General features: G+C 38.5%; 1 protein-coding gene across 1 annotated transcript in view; it reads left to right on the top strand.

Moving 5' to 3' along the window:
* Positions 1-18,863, top strand: part of MAN1A1 (mannosidase alpha class 1A member 1) — a 154,564-nt gene that overhangs the window by 115,649 nt on the left and 20,052 nt on the right. Inside the window, exons 6-8 of the mRNA XM_075747971.1 lie at positions 7,794-7,917; positions 10,233-10,326; positions 13,863-13,978. Coding sequence (XP_075604086.1) covers positions 7,794-7,917; positions 10,233-10,326; positions 13,863-13,978 — 334 coding nt within the window. The remainder of the gene's footprint in view (positions 1-7,793; positions 7,918-10,232; positions 10,327-13,862; positions 13,979-18,863) is intronic.

Below are 18,863 nucleotides of genomic sequence, written 5' to 3'. Positions count from 1 at the left end.
GTCGGACATTACAGCATAGAAATTTTTTTATTCCCCATCATACTGTAAAATTGAGTAACCATTTTTGTTGTCTTCATGCAGCAGTTGCTGATGGTACTAATTCACTGTCTGCCTCCCCCTGCTAAGTCAGTGTCCCTAGAAATCACCTTACCAGGTAATTGCCGGTATCAGTCAGCCTTCAGAGAGGGCAGCTCAGCTGAGCAGGAAGCTGCCAGCTGGGCAGTGATTAGGCAAGGGCAGTAGTTACACAGTCATTGTCACAGCTGAAAACCCAACCAGCTGTTAGCAGTTGCCTAAAAGATTCTCCTAACAAAGAGGAATAAAACAGACATCAAAAACTACCACATAGGCCAGCTAGCTGATTTAAGTTTCTTCTTCTGCCATCTCCAGCTGTCGAGACATTGTGTGAGAGATGCTTAACCAGATGATAATCATTTTCCTTTGTCGGAAAAGGGATACTGTGGAAAAGTCAGAACTCCAGAAGGAGTCTGTCTGCCTTGGGTGATGCTGTCTCAGGGCAGAGAGGGGGTATAAGGACCACATGAGAGTGCAAAAAGTTAATTGCCATTATTGGAAGTTGGATTGGATGGTGTTTGCTTGCTACTGGGGCTAGAAATATGCAGATACTGTGATAGCTCTGTCAGGGGTTCCCCCCCATTGACTTTGCCTACAAGGTGCTGTCCTGGCTGCTCCTGCCACTACGCTTGGGTGGAAGGGTTGAGTACAGTACCAGTGGTGTGGGCAAACCTAGCATTTCTGTGTTCTGATCTTTCTTCTGTCAAATACGGGTACGGATGATTTGCCGGGTATGGGGAAAATAAAGCACATTAAATATCTCTGAAGTCTTAACAAATAAATCATTGATTTCAGTGCTTGTGAAGACAGGCTCTTACACCAAGATCCCATATGTTGTACCCTGGGGGTGGGTGGGGGTGGGTGTTGTGAAGGAAATTTAAAAAAAAAGATCTTTTGAGCATGTAATTTATCAAATACAGTAGTTGAAACTTTAGAAAGCATTGCCTGTGTGCTCTGTGGTTGGGTTTTTTGTTTGTTTTAAAAAGTATGAACCTATAATAAAATAATTTCATTCTTTATCAGAGCTTCTTTATAGATTAAATCATAAACCATATTTGTTTAGCATTGTAAACTGCAGTACTAAAAGGAGAAAGATGCAGCAGAGGAGTTTGAAGGGAACCTCTTCTGAAAAGTCCCGAGAGCAGATCACTCTTAACTTCCCCAGCCTGGTCTATGCTATTGGATTTAGCTTCTCTCTTACCAAGTTGTTAGCAAGGGATGTGTGTCTAATGATCAGCACTGGTTACGGGGAAGAGAAGCCGCCGCTCTTCATTTATTTTTGTGACACATTGACAAATGGTTCCATTCAGGGCAAAATAAAAAATCATTCTTATGAAAGCATTTTCAGATGTGGCAATCCTAAATAATGCATGAAGCACTAGATATTCTATGAAAATGACCTCTGAAGATCATCTTTTTAGGCTGTCATAGTGACTCCCTGAGCTACGGGATCACAGCATGCAACTTGTAGTATCCATGAAATATTTTCCCCCATTATTTGCTTATTTTTATGTTGGGGTGTGTGTCACAAAGTATATTTAGAACATATTCATTGTTTGGTTTTGGGTTCATTCATTTGCCTAGGAAATGCTGAAAGCATTTATTTAGCATTTTGACGTATTTTGTGCCATCTATGGCTCTATAGCAACTCAATCTTTTAAATATATTTTGTTTAAAATGAGAAATAGATACTGAGTATGTAAATGAAAACCTGACCTTTTACTGACCTCTCTCCATTTGTTCTAAGGAGACTTAGTTGACTTAATTAAATTAAAATATTATTATGAAAGACTGGTCATGGCAGAAAAGAAATAGACTGAAAGCTTTTGCAACGTATAAACACTTTATTAGAAATGCAGTGACTGGCCGTTCTGTAGTTATACTGACTATTTATAAAAGGAAGACATTTGTTTTAAAGAAAAAAAAGTCATCCATAGAAATAATGACTAATTCTGCCAAAATGGAATGTGCCCTTGGAGCTTTTTCCCACTGGATTGAAATATGGCAGAGAAAATAATAATAAATTTTTATGCATTACATCTATGAGAGAAATTTTGGACGTGATGCATTGAGTTAACTTATTTTACTAATTCACAATATGTGGCACCATCTGTATGGCTTTACCTGGCTAGGTATAGAAGATTCATGGACTTTGAGGTATCCTTTTTATGTCACAGTACTGTAGAAAGGTTTTCTGTATGTATTTTTGTAGTTTAATGTGCCAAAATTTGTCTTGCAATATTTTATAAAAAGGTCATGAAAACATGCCCTGTACAAAAAAGGACCATTAAAAATAAATTGTGAGCTAGGAAAAACCTTATTTTACAATTAAAGAATTAAAAATATAACATTACAAAACATTTATCTCCAGTCCTACTTTATGGGGGTTTTTTATATATATATATGAAAAAGCCTGTAGAGAGTTAAAAAAATTCATCTGATACCTGTGAAGCTAGTTGAAATCCTGAGGAGCTTTGGGCACCTGGCACTGTAGGTGAGACTGGTCTCCCTGGGTTTACTCTGTAAAGAGAGAGTCTTTAGCTTAATCTCCTCTGTGAAGTGATTTAATCTCTTACCTCCCTGTACTGATCACCAGTGGAGCCCTGAAGAGATGAATTTCTGTGAAAACCCTTGCAGGAGTTGCACTGCTCTCCCATTTCCCCATCTCCAAAAGTTGCACTTTTGCATTTAATATTGAAATTTCTGAAGTCTTGTTCTGCCGCCAGCTTGTGGAGTTGTCCTGGCCCCCTCCAGGAAAGGTTGGGGGATAATAAACAAACTGTCTGCAGAGACAGAAACACTTCTGCTCACTGATGGCAAGAATTTTGATTTGATAAGTGTTTTGACCCTTTGAAGTATTTGTGTGGTTTCCCTGAGGACTTGCTATTCCTTTCAGTTGAAAATTAGCTGTTGCTTTATATAGATATTTGGGATGTAATGTAACTTTTTAAAACAATCTTGTAAATATTGTTGTGCATCTGAATTTCAGTAATTTAAAAAAAAACCCAAACCTTTAAATATTTATATTTCCTCCGTGGTTCCCTCTCCTGGTACATTCTGTACATTTTAAAAGCGATACTGATCTCATACTTTCTGTTCCTATGTACAGAAGGACCAACAGCGGTCTACTGGAAAAATACTGAGTTGAGTTAACCAGCAGCACAGGTCAATCAGGCTCGTATTTCCTGAGAATGAATGACAGTAGAATTACAAACACTGTATTTCAGATTCTGTGGCACTCTTGTTCAGTAACAAAGTTTATAAAATCAATGAGAAATACCATAAACCAGTGATGGTCCTGCTTTAATATGCTTTTCTGATCCAGATCCTCACTTCAAATTTCACTTAATTACGTAATACTAGTTATAATAATATAGAAATAAGTTCTAAAGTTCTATTAATATTTTACAGAATTTTTTGGTGGGGTTTAAGTTGTATAAACTATATGATTTTAGACACAATGATTTGAGATACATTAAAATAGTGCCACATAAACTGACGTTAGTACTGGTCTGGAACTTCAAACAAGTTTAAGTAGTGTGGCTTCTTCTTCCTTTCTGAAGTGTATAGAAGGAGTTCTGTTTCTGACTCTGATGTCAGTACATGACTGACAGTCCAGTTTGTAGTGAGTATCAACATAGGAAAATTGAAAAATACAATGGTAAAGTAAATTACAGAAAGAAGCAAGATAAAGGACTGCAGCTAATAGGGTGAGTATCATACCTGGCCCTCATTGCTGTCCTCTGCCAGTGGTGGTATGTATCTACCTCTTTCTGAAGAGTGCATTTGTCAGCTCACAAGGTATTTGGGACATTAAACCATTTTGGAAGAATAACTGAGTGAAAATAAACTGCAAAAAGTTTTCAGTGCTTTACAGATTTTGCTTTGGTTGCAGTGAGTGATCTGCACATAAGTTTGTGCAGCTCACAAACAGAGCCTTAAGCCACCTTTTGCAAATCCCCCCGATCATTCAGGTTCAGATTGCTGCTGTAGTTCCTGACCTGAGTGATGGGTGCCCTTGGAAAAAAAACTGTAGGAACTTGCGATGTTATACGTAGTTTTGTTAAAACTTGGAGTAGAAATAAAACCTTTCACCAGAGCCCCAGACTTGCATGTCTTCAGGAAGACAGCCCGTAACTTCATAACTGAAGAGTAAGTAGATAGCCAGCATTGACTTTATGGCTGAAGAGTAAATAGGTACCTAGCATTGACTTTTTTAACTTTGGAAAATTTTTTGGTCACCCCAAAAATAATGTCTGAGTTGGGAGCACTGGATGTGTTGCCTCATGCACGGGCAGAAATCAGTATTTTAGTGTGCCTTGTTATTAAGATTTACTGAGCTATTACATTTATTTATTGCATGTTATTTTCTAGGGCACCTCATGTAATTTGTAAATGTACTCATTCTTCATAATCCTTGACAGAAGTCTTTTTCCATTTCACCATATCCCTTCAACGGTTCAGGTTCTCTCTTGCTTAAGGTCTGTTCTGTTTAAAAGTATACAATATTTAGGAAAATTATTTTGGGGGTGGGGTGGAAAAAGAGCACCCTCTCCAGTTTCCTTTTTTTTAAGCTAAGAGACTGTTAAATAAAAGCCAAATTCTACTTTCCCTGGGGAAAAAAAGATCAGAGAGTATGAAATCTCTCTCATTCTGTATGCTGAGAGCTTTGCTGAGTATCTCCCAGGCTCTAGTAATGTCTCTTCAGGAGCTGTCTGCCTGCATAGCCATGCATGCTGCACTATTGTCTTAAAATTAGAGTTAAATGGAACCAGAAGCAATACTGTGGCTGCTCCCGTTAGTATGAGGGAATTCCTTGCTCCCAAAAATGAAATATATGAAAGAATATCAGACATCCACAGCTGAAGGTTGCATGAAAAATAAAGGCACTGAACTGCAAATCTTGGGTTCTACCACTTGTTGAAACGAGCTTGTCAGGTTTGACTTTGAGCACCCATCTGAGACTAAACCAACAGATATCCTCATTATTTTGCAGATTTGCCAGAAAAGTGTTGATACCTTTTTTTCCCCCACACTGTCTGTCCCAACAAAAGTAGTATTAAATAGTACATAGATGCAACATAGATGTTTCTTTCTACTTTTCTTGCATTGAGCAAAGAATGCAAACTTACAGTTTTCAAACCATCTTAAGCAAGAAGAATCTTCCACTCTTGATAAAACACATTGCTGCATGCAGAAAGCCTCTTGATAGCTATGCTTGGAAATTTTTCTGGTTAAACAGAATGCAGTATATCAAAATGTTCTGACAGGTTGTGTTGATACCAGCAGACATTGTGGTGTGGTGCAAGTAGGGACTTTATTGTGTTGTCTGCCAAATTTGGTTGATGACTTGCTGCAGGAATGGCTCAATGTTTCCACTTTGAGATGTATTATGAAATTTAATAGAAAAAAAAGTGGGCTTTTACCAGTTGCACCATAATATGGTAACTTCTCAAAACCTTGAAATATTTAACTTCTTTTTTTTTCCTGGTGAGCTTTATTTACCAGTAGTGTCTTACGTCATCTCTTTTAATCTGGGTGATTTAGAAACAAGCTAAAATATTTTCATCTAGAAGTCAGCAGTGAGGGCAGTACTTGGGCCAGTGTGTCCTGGAGATAGTGCCTGTTCTTGAGTGAATAACCAGTCTGTATGTATAAGCTCTTCAGTCTGTAGATAAGAGGTTTCCAGACATGTCTGCAGTACTCACCTTGATCTTATTTTCTGTAATATCTGATGTTTTTATGTCACCATTTGGAAAAATTCTGACCTACGTTAGATTGAAGTGCAGACAGCTTGTAAGCCAGGTGGGTTTTTCTCTTTGCTTTTGTTTTCATCAAATGTTAAAAAGCAGTCTAATCTTTGTCAGATTGCTCTTAAAATGAGATATTCAGATCCCATAAAACTTGTATTCTGTTTCTGTCCTACAAATATCATATCGAAGTTGGATTGCGTGCATCTTTGCAGTACCCTGATTTCATTGTATCATTGATTTTGTCTGCAGCTATGAAGATTAGAAACCTTTTTCTCCTTTGGAGTTTTGGGCAATCATTTGCATCAGAGGATGTGTCTCAGCTTCTTGCACCTTTATGATCAGCCAGGGGAGCCTCATCTAGTCTCTTTCCTTTTGCTCCACCAAGTTCTCCCTCCACTCAGCACTCAGATAAGCCTAGTCCCTTCCATGCTCTTTATGGTCTGGGAGAAAGAAAATCGATGGCATACCTGTGGCGGGAGTATTTGACAGACGCTGTGGTCCTTCAGAAATGGGACAATATAAGTCCACCTATCAGTAGCTAATATTCTGGGTTTATTTTTGGTGGCACTTGAGTGAGTTCCAGTGGTGCCTTCAGCTCAAGGCCAGGCACCCAAAGGTGTTGCACGGTTTAAAGCCGTGACATTTAAGTAGAACACAAATGTGCTCTTTATTTGTAGCCTTTACTTTTAAAATTTAATGACTTGTTTTTATTTTGTGTGTGTGGCAGAAATCTCAAAATAATGTGTTAATGTAGCTAGTGGGGAAATAAATTTAATGGAGTCTTCATGTCACTATAGTGGTTAAACTTCAGTTATAGATACTTGACCTTTTGAAGAAGAAATTTTAGTGTGACTGAGGACTTCCATCATGATGAACTAAAGATGGGATTTCTTGGATTTTTGTTTTGTTTTGTTTTTTCATAATATAAGTCACATTTTAACTCAAGAAAAATACCCGATTTTCGTGGTTGTGCAAGTGCTAACTAATAACTGTAGTGGCTGCTTAAATGTAAAAGTAAAATTAATTTTTTATTTATATATGTATGTGTGTTTAATGCTGTTTACAACTTGAAAATAAGGAAGACATTCCAGTACCTAATAAGTGTATTTATATCTAACATTGATGCTAATAATATGCTGGTCTATTATGTCATTATTCACCTAGATGTTCCAGAAAGTTGGCTGGCTTTTCTTTAATTTCAAGGGTTTTTCTGAATATTGCTACAGGAAATTTCAAGGGAAAAAATCCATCTTTTTGTATTGAAACTTTAGCAGACTTTTCATCCTGAATCTCAACCAGCATTAGTTTCTAGTGGGGATCTAGCAATAAATGTGCTTTTCTCTACTCTCAGCACAAAACCTGAGATTAATTTTGCTGTGAAGTATCTTTAGATCTTAATTAACACTGAAGTTACTCATCCTGGTAAGAGTATCTGGTAAGACAATGCCTAAATATCCTATTCTATTAAATCCTCAGGTATTAAGAAGGAGATAATGCATGTAGTACTTTTAACTTAAAGCCTATGCTGTAGATATGCAGTAATTTAAGTTAATAAACAATTGCACTGTAGAAGAAGGAGTTGGAATTGGAGAGAGTTGTGTTAAATATGGGGAAATGAGGTGCAGTATGTTTTCTCATTCTCAGTGTTTTCTGTAATGTCTTTAAACATGATATTGTCCAGTGAAACACTGGTACAGCGACAGGTGTAACGGAGCTATTCATGAGCTAAAAGACTGGCTTGCTGCAGGAAGTGCAGCCTAAACAAAACTGGACTGAAATAATTCAAGGTCCTGTGGTGAAGTCCTGGAAGGCTGCCGAACTACGGTTTCTTACGCAGATATTAAGTACATTTTAAATTAATTATCTTCTCTTCATAACAGTATATCTACTACATATTATATTTTATTAGCATTGCCTTACAGATGCTCATGGTTATTTTCCATATTTCTCTTCCCCCCACCTTAGTGGAATCGGTCGAAATTGGCCATGGGCCTCTGGCGGAAGCAGCATTTTGGCAGAATTTGGGACTTTGCATCTGGAGTTTGTACACTTGAGCCACCTGTCTGGAAACCCTGTCTTTGCTGAAAAGGTTAGACTGTTCGGTCAAAATCGTGTTGTAAAAAATAAACCATGTGTTGGGAGACTAATATCTCTGGGGAGAGGTTTGGATTTTCCTCAGTTGTAAGCATTTGTCACAGGAGGTAGATATTTTCTACATGTTTCCCTAATCACCTTGCCATGTTTTTGTGTTATGAAGTCAAAAATCTGTTCCAAAATCATTGTGATGCATCTTGTATATAGCACTTACCCAGCCCCATAAAAAAATATCATTTCTGTTTATGTTCTAAATTATTATCACATTAAACAATCAGATCATAGAGCTTTCTTCGCTGCTTTACCTGAATGTGGTGAAAACAAAAATTGACATTAAATTGGGGGTAATATGTGATGCCTATAGAAAGCAAAACACCACGGCTACCTTGTTTGATTTCAGCAAGTTTAGCCTTCAAAATGCTGTATCATATCACTGCTATCAGTGAGGTCAGAAAGCCTTTCCACTGCACTGACCTTTATGAAATGTGCTCTGAACTTCCTTTGCGGGGAAGAAAATAACCAAAAAAATATCCTTTGGCAAAATAGTTGTTTTGGTACCATTGTCTTCCGGACACTATTTATGTAAGCCATAGAAAGTAACTCTTCTTCCCCCAGTTCCCACCCAAGCAATTTTGCTTTGCTTTTTGGTACATAAGTAGTCTATGGATCTTGTTCTTTATAATACGCTGTATTGGATTTTGTTGGGGTTTGTTGGGTTTTTTCTTCATTAAAACATCCACTTGTTTTGGTTTTGTAATCTTAATTCAAGTAAAACACACCATGTCCAACTGGCCCATATTAGCTAAAACTGATATTATCTACCAAAAAATCTAATTAATAAGAAGACTCCAAATGTTTAGCAATAGGTTTAAAAGCAATGGTCAAATCTAAAATGAATACTAATTGTAGCACACTTAAAGGACTGGATGACTTTGCTGAGATACCATTGTCAGCACTGGATGTCCTAGCAATTTGAATGAAAGACACAGCTTCTCCTAAACAAATCTGAACTGGGGCAGGTGGGCAGGCAGTACCCACAAACAACCAGAAACAAACTTATTAGGTAACTTAATTATCTTATGACATTTATGATAATTTAATGTATAACATCTGTTCTATTAAGAGACAATTAAAGTGTGATGAAATTGTGTGTGTGTGTTAAAAATCCTTGCCTATGGTTCTTTTCCAAATGGCATTGAGGTATAGCTACAAGGTGCTGGAAATCTGTTGATGTAAGCTGCTCTTAAAACCCTTTAGAGATTGCGTTTCCACAGCCCTCCTAGGCAAGCCATTCCAGGGCTGGTATGCTCAATATAGAAGAAGAAACACTAGAATAAGCTTTGCATGGAAGTATTCATAGAAGAATTCATTATGAGGTCTAGGATCCATTGCAGCCTGTGTTTGGGCAATGACTGTTAGCAATGTGGTGTCAAGATGCAGAAGGCAGTTCATGTACCACAACAGAAATCCTTCTGCGGCTTGGTGTAAGCCAATTTATCTTCTTTCTCAGCAGCTAGCTCAGTTGATCTCTAGGCATTCAGGGTGTTATAATGAAGCTCTGAGTACCTTTTTATTACAATTTCTGGTCCGTCGTGCTTAGGATCCTCATTCTCCCAAGTTGCTACGTTTGCTTTTTCTGTGAATGTTAAAATTCAGTATAAATTATTTCATGTGCTCTGCAATGGATTGTGCTGCTGGATGACTCCAGCTGCAGAGCATCTGGACTGTAATTGTTTCCCCAGGCCTCTCATTTGTAGCGAGCTCCTTAAGAGTGCCGCCAGAGCACTCAAGGCTGTGTGGGTTCCTGCTGGGCAAGCTGGTTGTATGAAGCTCAGTTCCAGCAGTGCTCTCTTTTTCCAGGAAAAACTGCTTTACAATTCACTTCTGCATCTGAACTAGGTGATAGGCTTAATATTTAATACCCTTTCTGATTTGGGTATATGAGGAATATAATGCTGAAGTAGCTGAGCTTAGTTAAGGCAACTAGCCTCTGCAAATTTCAGTATCCTGGGGAGTGGCAAGATACTCTGTATGGCAAGTCCTGAACTTTGGAGCGAGCTTCTGTTGTGTTGTTTCATTACCATCATTCAACGCAGAAACTCTTCGCAGAGCTCGTTTACGTAATATCAGCTTAGAGAATCTTTTTTAATAGTAATATGGTTGTACAGAGGTATTCAGACATAGAGTATACATGTTGAATAAGTGGTTTTTCATTTTTAGGAATATTTGCACATTAAGACTTTTGTACCAACACTGTTTTATTTTGGGGGAAAAGGGATCAGTGCTCAGTGTTTTGTACCCTTCCAATAGGTAATGAATATTCGAAAAGTTCTCAATCGACTGGATAAACCAGAGGGCCTTTACCCCAACTATCTGAATCCCAGCAGTGGCCAATGGGGCCAGCGTAAGTAGATCACTTCTTTGGTACTATGACCTGTCATCAGTGTGCTGTTTGCAGTCATTAACTTCTTTCAATCACTGTTTTTTGTGTATAAATAAAGAACTTTTATAAAGTATAAAAACTCACATTATATCTGAGGTTCTATACAATGTAAAAAAATACCATGAATATAAAAAATAATAATCTTACTTGCTGTATTTTCATGTACTTTTCTTTGATCTTGCAGTATGGCTTGTGCAAGCGGGAAATGTCTGAATATGTGTCATTTTGGAAAGGAATTCGTAGACTACAGAAGTCTTTTATTCAAAATCTAAAGTGCTCTCTAAAGTAGCTGTTTAAGGAAACATTATCAGCTCGTCTGAATCAAATTCCATATTTTTAGAGTGGTGTGGCTCCACTGAAGATAAAAAAAATAGAAAAAGTCTTTCCAGTTAATACCAGCTGTGATTTCTGTTGAAGTTTAATGCCAACAACTGAGGAAAATAACTAAACAGAACTGTGTCATGGCATTAATTCCCTTGGAACCATTACTGGAGGCACCAAAATTAGAAGGGAAATCGTATAATAAAATGCTTAAAGTATTTGAACTTCTTAGACCCTTCCTGATGACTGAGCCTTTTCTTGTTGTACATTGTTGTACATTGCCTTCTTCGATCTTCATAACATGTTCAAAGCCTACATAGTGTGCAGGATCACAATTCTAGAGAACGTACTACTTCTTTTTCCACTTTTCTAATATAATAGTTTGTTTAGGATGCAGCTGAGGTGCAAGTGAGGTTGTGGAGTCCTGGAAGTGTTGCTCCTACAGCAATAGGCACTGGATTTGGTTAGAAGGCCACCTCAGCATCTCTGAGCCAGGTCCAGTTACCTCCTTCGTTGGCTTCAGTCAGCCACCGAAACTCAGCTTTTTGGTACAGCTCACCAAAAAGCTGAGAGCAGATGTTTCTAGTGGTTGACACTGTTAGTGGCTCTACCTTATTTATTTTAAAGCAGTCAAATACTTACTCTGCCTTACGGCCTTCACCATTTCCCTATTTTTAATATAATTGTGTCTTATGTACTCCTCGTTCACATTAAATGCCAGTTTTTGTTGGTGTGTACAGGAAAACTTACAGTTTATACCAGATTTGCTTTCCAATAGCGTGTAGTATTGACAAATAAATAGCTTCCTGCATATGCAAATGATGGACGCAGATGTGGACACAGACGTGGACACAGGTCAGCCTCTAGCAAAAGCAGCAAAAGCAAATTTGATCATCTTGCATCTCTTCCGATTCAGTTGCCTCCATTCGCAGACACTGATTTTTTTTTTTTTCTTCCCATAGCAGAAGATCAGAATGTAAGACTTGAGAGATGTTTTATTTGAGATTGCTTTTCCAGGCTGTTTTCAGTTGATTACTACAGGAAAAAAAACCCTACACCCTTAATTGGTAGAAGACAGAAGTATTATCTCTCAGTCATCAAGTGGGGAGGAGGGGAGAATAGTTTCTTCTCTAGCAATGCTGTAACTGTGAAGGACACTCCTGGATCACTGCCATTGTTCCTGTAAATTCATTTAGCCCTTGTTATTTTGACAGTAAACTGACAGTGATTTGCTGCAGCGTGCGTCAATTGGATTTGTCTACTGCAATAATGTATATAATAACAGGGCTTATTATTGATGAAACTGTGCTTGTGCTATTTAGTTTGCAAATGTCAGAGGTTTCTATGGTAATTTATTTAGGAAATCGTAAAGGTCATTTAAATGCTGCTGTTCAAAGATCAGCCTTCGATCATAGGAAATGTGCTCTTTTTTTTTTTTTAGGAAGCCTCTTTTCCTTTTGGATCATGAACATTTAATTAAATAAATGGTGTATTCTTTCCAGAAATTTAATATATCTCATTCAAAAGAGGAGGGGGAGAAAAAGCCATTTATAACCCAGGTTTGATGGTGCAATGCATTTGTTAGGCAAAGGGACAGATACATTTGGAAAACTAAGTTATTTTTTGTATGTCATAGGCTATTGGAGAAAAAAGACACTGTTAATAAAGTTTGAATAGAAAAAAAGTGTATCTTCTACGTTTGCATGGCTTTGCAACCTGTTCAGTAGGCGAAAGGAGGCAATCCATTAGGAGAAGATACAAAGGGGTTTAAAAATAAATTCGCTGTGTTCTTTTGAATTCCATCAACAGAGGTGTAACTTTGAAGCTAAGATCAGAGTTAGGTGTTGGGAAGCGTCAGCTCTGTACCGCTAACCCTTCTGCATCTCGCTTCACGAGCCTGGGTCACCCCGTGCATGTTCTGCTTTTCTCATGGCCGGAATTTTGTGATATGACTCATGGATTTGCTGTGTGATATATGTACCCACATCTCCATCCTGGATGTCTCGGGTGGAATTAGCGGACCGCTTCCTGGCTGTAAAATTGATGGTTATAAATAAGTAGTCCTGGTAAAGCGCTTTGAAATCCTTTCACTGAAGACTCAATAAATGCCAAATCCCTTAATGTTTCCAGGCAGCACCAACTTAAAAAAGAAAACCTCCAGCTAATGTTCTTAGTTTAATGGAGCTTAGAGAAACACTTCATACCTTTTTTTTTTTTTTTTTTGGTAGTATTTGATGTGTTTAGGGGATCTATGCTGAAATCATATGATAGCCCATTAAAAATTTGCCAAGAATCTTTTAGGCTCTTGGGCAGCAAGTGAGTGCAACCTGGTGCAAGCAGCTGAGAGCATCAGTAACGTTCATGTCATTCGTGCAACTGACATCAAACGGGCTGACTCGGTTGGTGTTAGTGTTTGTAGGGTCACGTCCTAAACATGTGCAGTTGAATATTCACAGCATCTGTAGTACCAGATCATTTCACATTGTAAACATAGGGCAGAATAAAGCAGCATGATAGCAATAATCATCTGTAGATGTGGCAAAGTCTTTTTTTTTTTTTTTTTTTCTTCTAGAATCACTGCTGAGTTCTGAGAGCAGCCAGATGTTCAAAAATGTAATATTATTTTTAAACATATGGGTTTGGCATTTTGAAATACCATAAAATAACCTGAAATTCAACTCTGCAGTAAGGAGCGAAAACATTTTGGCCTTTTTTCACGAAGTGACTTAAATGGAGCATTAGTGAATGAAAGAGCAAATAAAAACAATGCCTGCATATTAAGAGAGGAAAGCCTTTATCCAGTTAGAGAGCACTTTCTAATTTTTTTCCTGGTTTTAAAATAAAAAAGAAGTTAGGTTAACACATTTTTGTATGGGATAGACTACATCCCTTAGATATTAAACATATAAATTCTTGTTTCTTTGCCATGAACTCCTATGGCACGTTGTGGGTATTAAATAACTATTGTACTTTAGCCTGATGAAAAAGTTAGCAGTTGAAGAAATAATTATCTGTATATACCAGTTAAGTTTTTCCTGAGGTTCCAGGCTTACATTAAAGATTGTTGTAGGAAGAGATGTTTAAGTGCATTAAATGCACTGTTTCAAACTGTAATTGTATTTTATTGTCCAGGCTGAAGGGGAAATTGCTGTTGAACCTCTTTCTTCCCTTTTTAGATCACGTCTCCATTGGAGGACTCGGGGATAGCTTTTATGAATATTTGCTCAAGGCATGGCTGATGTCAGACAAGACAGATGAAGAAGGCAAGAAAATGTATTATGATGCTGTTCAGGTAAATAAGATATTTAAATCTTTGTTTCCATAATAATCTAATCTATAATCCAAAAGAGACAGGCTCTGGGGACAATGTGAGGGATTTCTGTCTTTGCCACCACAGTGGGGTTTTTTTAAATAATTATTTTCTCTTTTAAAAAGACTTCATCAAATATAAATGCTAGAGCAATACAGATGCTGTGGGAAAGGGGAGAGTCTTGAAGTATACCTATTTTTTTTTTTAATTGAAAGTTAGTTCTCTCTAACACTGGAGGAGAAAAGTATGAAATATACAACAACAAAAAATGCATCTACAAATAGCTCTCAGATAGAAGTTAAATTCTTTTTTCCTCAATTTTCCCTAAATATATTTCCTCAGTCCTTTTTCCTTATATCCAGGAGGGAGTTCCTCTCTTGTGCTTTGACTTCATATTTCAGCCGTTAGAATATTTCTGATTGTGGTCAACACAGGGATCAATGTATTATGGTAGATAATTATAAATTAAAATAGAAATTTTTGTTGCACAATGACTTTTTGTTACAGGAGGCATATATTTGTCAGCTTCTGTGAAAGAGCCAATTATTCAAATTGGACACAGGAGGAAGTTTTCAAAAATCAGACTTGTTCATACTTACATTTCTATGTGGTATTTTATTTATGATTCTTCTAGTCTGCAATTTGCTTTGGTATTGATGGTATTTCCATAATATACTGTTTTGGGAGAAATAATGGTTTTGTGGCACGGGATTGAGACTCGGAAAGTATTAAGTTTAAATCCATATTTACAGGCTTTCCTTGCAGTCTTGGGCAAATGGCCTATTTTCTTGGTTCCTTGCTTTCAAATATATATAAAAAAAAGGATAATACTACTTCTTTTCTCCCCATCCTTTCATCAGTTTTAACTGGAAGCTCTCTAGGGCCAGGACTTATCTCTTATTAACTGTATGTATGTACAGTGCCTCTGTAGACAAGGCTTCGAGATGCTAAGCAATATCTGCTTATTCTTTCATACTTCTGGAAAAGTGCTGTCCCTAGGGAAGAGACATAAGTCTCCTTTTACTTCCCACACCAAAAAAAAGTGATGGCATTAAAAAAATACAGCCCTGGCTCATTGCAGCTTTTTTTTATTATTATTGCAGAGAAACTCTTATGTGATAATTTGGGGAGGGTGTGATCTCTGCTGGTAGTAAATTTGACGACCAAGTATCCTCTGCTAAGAAAATCCTGCCTTTAATTTTGTAAGTGGAGATTTGGATGCAGTCGGCCTCATTTTCACCACTAACACTGTTTCAGCTTCAGAGCAAAAGGTGGATTTTGAATTAGTTTAAGTGTATTTGAGGCTATAAGAACAGTGATACTGTAATAGCTCAGCCATTAGGTTGGCAGCCAAAAAGAGAGAACAAAGTGTCTGATAATACGATATCAATTCTTCTTACAATGGAAGGCATTTTGAAGCACCTCAAAGCTACTTCGGTCTCCTACTTCCACTGGTTTAATAATGTTGGGTTTTCCTTTTAAATGCATTCTTATACAGGGTAAGTGCTAGTGCATAGACACGTGTGCAGTAAAAAATGTGCTTTTGCTAGTACAGCTATTCTGGAAACCGCTGCAGGTAGAACATCCCAAACATGGTGTGACAGTCACCCTTGTCGGTGGCACCGTGAGTGCATTGAGTCCTGTCCTGCCGGCGAGCAGCAGGGGCGTGTTGATCCCAGCCGGTAACAGAGAGTCGGAGAAAGCCCAGCATCTCCATGGCCAGCACTGGGCTCCTCCTACTAAAGCTGAAGGTTCACTTTCCCCTGACTTGAGCGCAGCCGAAGCAAGGTACATCGGGAAATCTCTCTTGCCTTACACCACACGAGCGTGTGTGCCATCCCACATCAGCTGCACGCTGGCAGCGTGCCTGGTCGCTCTTGAGCCAGCCCGAACTGCCCAGCGGGTGAAGAGCTCCCTGCTGCTGGCTGCTCATCGGGGAAGAGGGGCGGGAGGGCTCCGAGGTGTGTCCGTGCGGGGTGCAGCAGCACGGCTTTGTTTAAACTCACACCTTAGCTGTACCAGGATAACAACCTCCTCGGGTACGAAAGGTACTGCAGGCATGCTGAGGTCCTGGTGGGGAGCAGAAATGGTGATGGCCACCACGCTACGCGGCCGGTTCTCCCTGGTGCCATTGAGCTGGGGGAGCAGAGTTGCCTGGTCAGCAGCACCACTGAATGCGGCAATATCAATGACAGGGTCTGAGCTCTGCTATATGTAACTAGATTTAAAGGACCTATTATCGTAATATTTTTTAGTAATAATAGCTCTTAAGCAGCCCAAGCATCGTACCTGTCCAGAATATCGGGGGGGGGGGGGGGGGGGGGGGGGGGGGGGGGGGGGCAAATGATCACTAAATACATGCTGGATTTTGCCATGCTGCTGGTTGAATGCTATTTCCAGTATTTTCTGAGCAATGGTCTTCATGTTCTCTGTTTTCTATACCAAGCTGTACCAAAGCAGAAAGTGTACAAGCCGCACGCGGAGGTACAGCTTGGCGTTATAATGTAACTTGTTCAGAAAACAGCAGGGAAGTTGCAGTACCACAGAAACTGCAGAGTGTTGGGGCCCCATTGAGATGCCAGGTTCTTCGCCAGAGTTACTAGCCTGTTTTGAAATCCGTCCTGATATTGGCTTTATTGCTATCGATCCCTTACTTATCTAAATTAAAGCTAATTTAAGTGTCTGCACAAGCTGCTGACTTTTTTTTTATGACTAAGCCTACACAGTTTGGGCATTCTGAGTCTGCTTCATATTTTCTTAGATAAATTTCCCCCGACGCTTTCAGAATCTTTTTAAAACTACGCCAAAGGGAACGGCATGATTGTTCCTAGCCGTTCAGTCCAGCACATACCTACCAAATTCTGAGAGAGTGATGTGAAAGTTTGATGCCTAAATCAATATCTTCCGCTATCCAGAAACCACAAATGAAAATATATGGTGAGTTATAGTTCACTGTGAAAAGCTGAAATTTATTTAGATAAAGCTGTGGGGTTATTTCTTACATTGTTCTGTAACTCATATTAAAAACAAAGACTTCTTTCTATTAGAATTTTTGTAGCACCTATAGATTGTTTTATGGCTTAAGTTAAAAGCAATAACTAAGATGTCAAACTAGATTTAAAAACTTTCTGCTTGCCGTGAATAACATGCGTATTTGGCTGATGCTGTTTAAAGAAGAGTTTATTTCTAATGGGAAAAGGGACAGAAATAGTCTTGTTTTGACTACCAGAGTATAATATGATTGTATTTATAAGGCCATCAGTGGGATTCATAAACTCTAGAATTTGCACAAAAAGACAAGTTGATGTATTTTTAATGTAATTTATTTTTCTCTTTTGAAAAGCAATGCATATAATGTCCTGTTTCACATAATACAGGAAGTAAGAGATCTTCTTAAACTGGTTTCAATGGATAGCATGCAACATTTAGTTACAGAACAAACATGTATGCAGCTTTTAGTCATATTTTGAAGATGTAACTGCCCATAGAATAATCTAAGAGTCTTTGCAAGTATCTGGGACAGGAACCCTCCCACTCTTTTCAGTTAATATAGTTGATCTCTGAGACACAATTGAGTAGGTTTAGCAAGAGAACATAATCTAGAGCAAAAATGGACCTTGTGGGTTCACTTACATCTAGTCTAGTAACTACATCAAATCCTCCCCTCGTGAATATGTCAGCTCTCATTTTCTAAATTGAAGGGCATTTTCGCACTACTACTGTTAATAACTTGTCTCACACTTGATGTCCAGTGGCCAGGTATCTTTTCCAAATATTCCCATTACATTTATTCATGGCCATTGCTGCAAACTTTCTGCATCTTAAATATTTCTTCTCTCTCTCTGACATTGCCTTCATCCCCTCCTCAGTGTATTTCTGGAGAAGTCTGTAAAGAGAGCAGTAACTCAGTACAGAAGAGCTTCACAGCAAGAGGGAGAGTCCCTCGCTAGCACTCCCTAAGCAGCTCGGTTCAGTGCAGGCCATGGTGGCCCCGTGGTTTCAGAGAGGTAAAGTCACTGCAGTCTGCAGTTTCACCTGTAGAAAGGGTAGTTTACTTTTAGACATTTAGATTATTTCTTTTTTAACTGGGTAACAATTGCTGAGAATATTGTAACAAGAAACTTAGCGATCTCCGGAGAACCTAGCACGTGGAAGTAGGAACAATGGAAACAGCAAAACGAAGAGGTGTTGTGAGGCAGTGCCACGGCTGCTCTCTGCCGAATTGCAACCACACTCCTGAAGTCAGCCAGCTGCAAGGCAGGGTTGCACAATTAAGGAGTGCAGTAGCCTTTTGTGGGTATCAAAAGAGGAAAAAGTCATTTTTGGCCTCAGGATTTTGAGTATTCAGACAGAAAATATATAGGATCACTTTTTAATATTTTACTTTTTTTTTTGACACATTGCTGATTTTGAGACTAACTTTGATACACTCAGTTTGTACTTTGCCAGAGGAAGCTATATGGTTTTGATCTTGTTCTGGGTGGGTTTTTTGGGTATATTTAATTGTCAGCATTAAGTAGTGAACATCACACTGAGTTGTCGAGATTTCAGCCTTTCAGATAACTAAAACAAATCCATGTAGACTCCTTTCTGATTGAAATGAGAGAGAGAACAAAGTGTTGTCAGCAAAATGAAAACGTGATGTTGGCACATAGGTCCCTCTCATCTCCAGAGTTTCATGAGGGTCTGTTTAACTGTGGTGACAGTCTGGCGGCTGGCCTGTGCTGATTGCAGTTTCCATTAAGTTGCTCGAAGTGGTTTGCTTTGTGATCATAGTGATCTTAAAAAAACTACATAACTGATGTGGACAATGACAGAACTGCAACAACTCAATTAGAATAGTTTGTCATACTGGGTAAAGCCAAAA

Source organism: Balearica regulorum, chromosome 3 (genome assembly GCF_011004875.1).
Source record: "Balearica regulorum gibbericeps isolate bBalReg1 chromosome 3, bBalReg1.pri, whole genome shotgun sequence".
Classification (NCBI taxonomy): Eukaryota; Metazoa; Chordata; class Aves; order Gruiformes; family Gruidae; genus Balearica; species Balearica regulorum.
The sequence above is the reverse complement of the archived record's forward strand: the minus strand, read 5'-3'. Positions and strand labels throughout refer to the sequence as shown.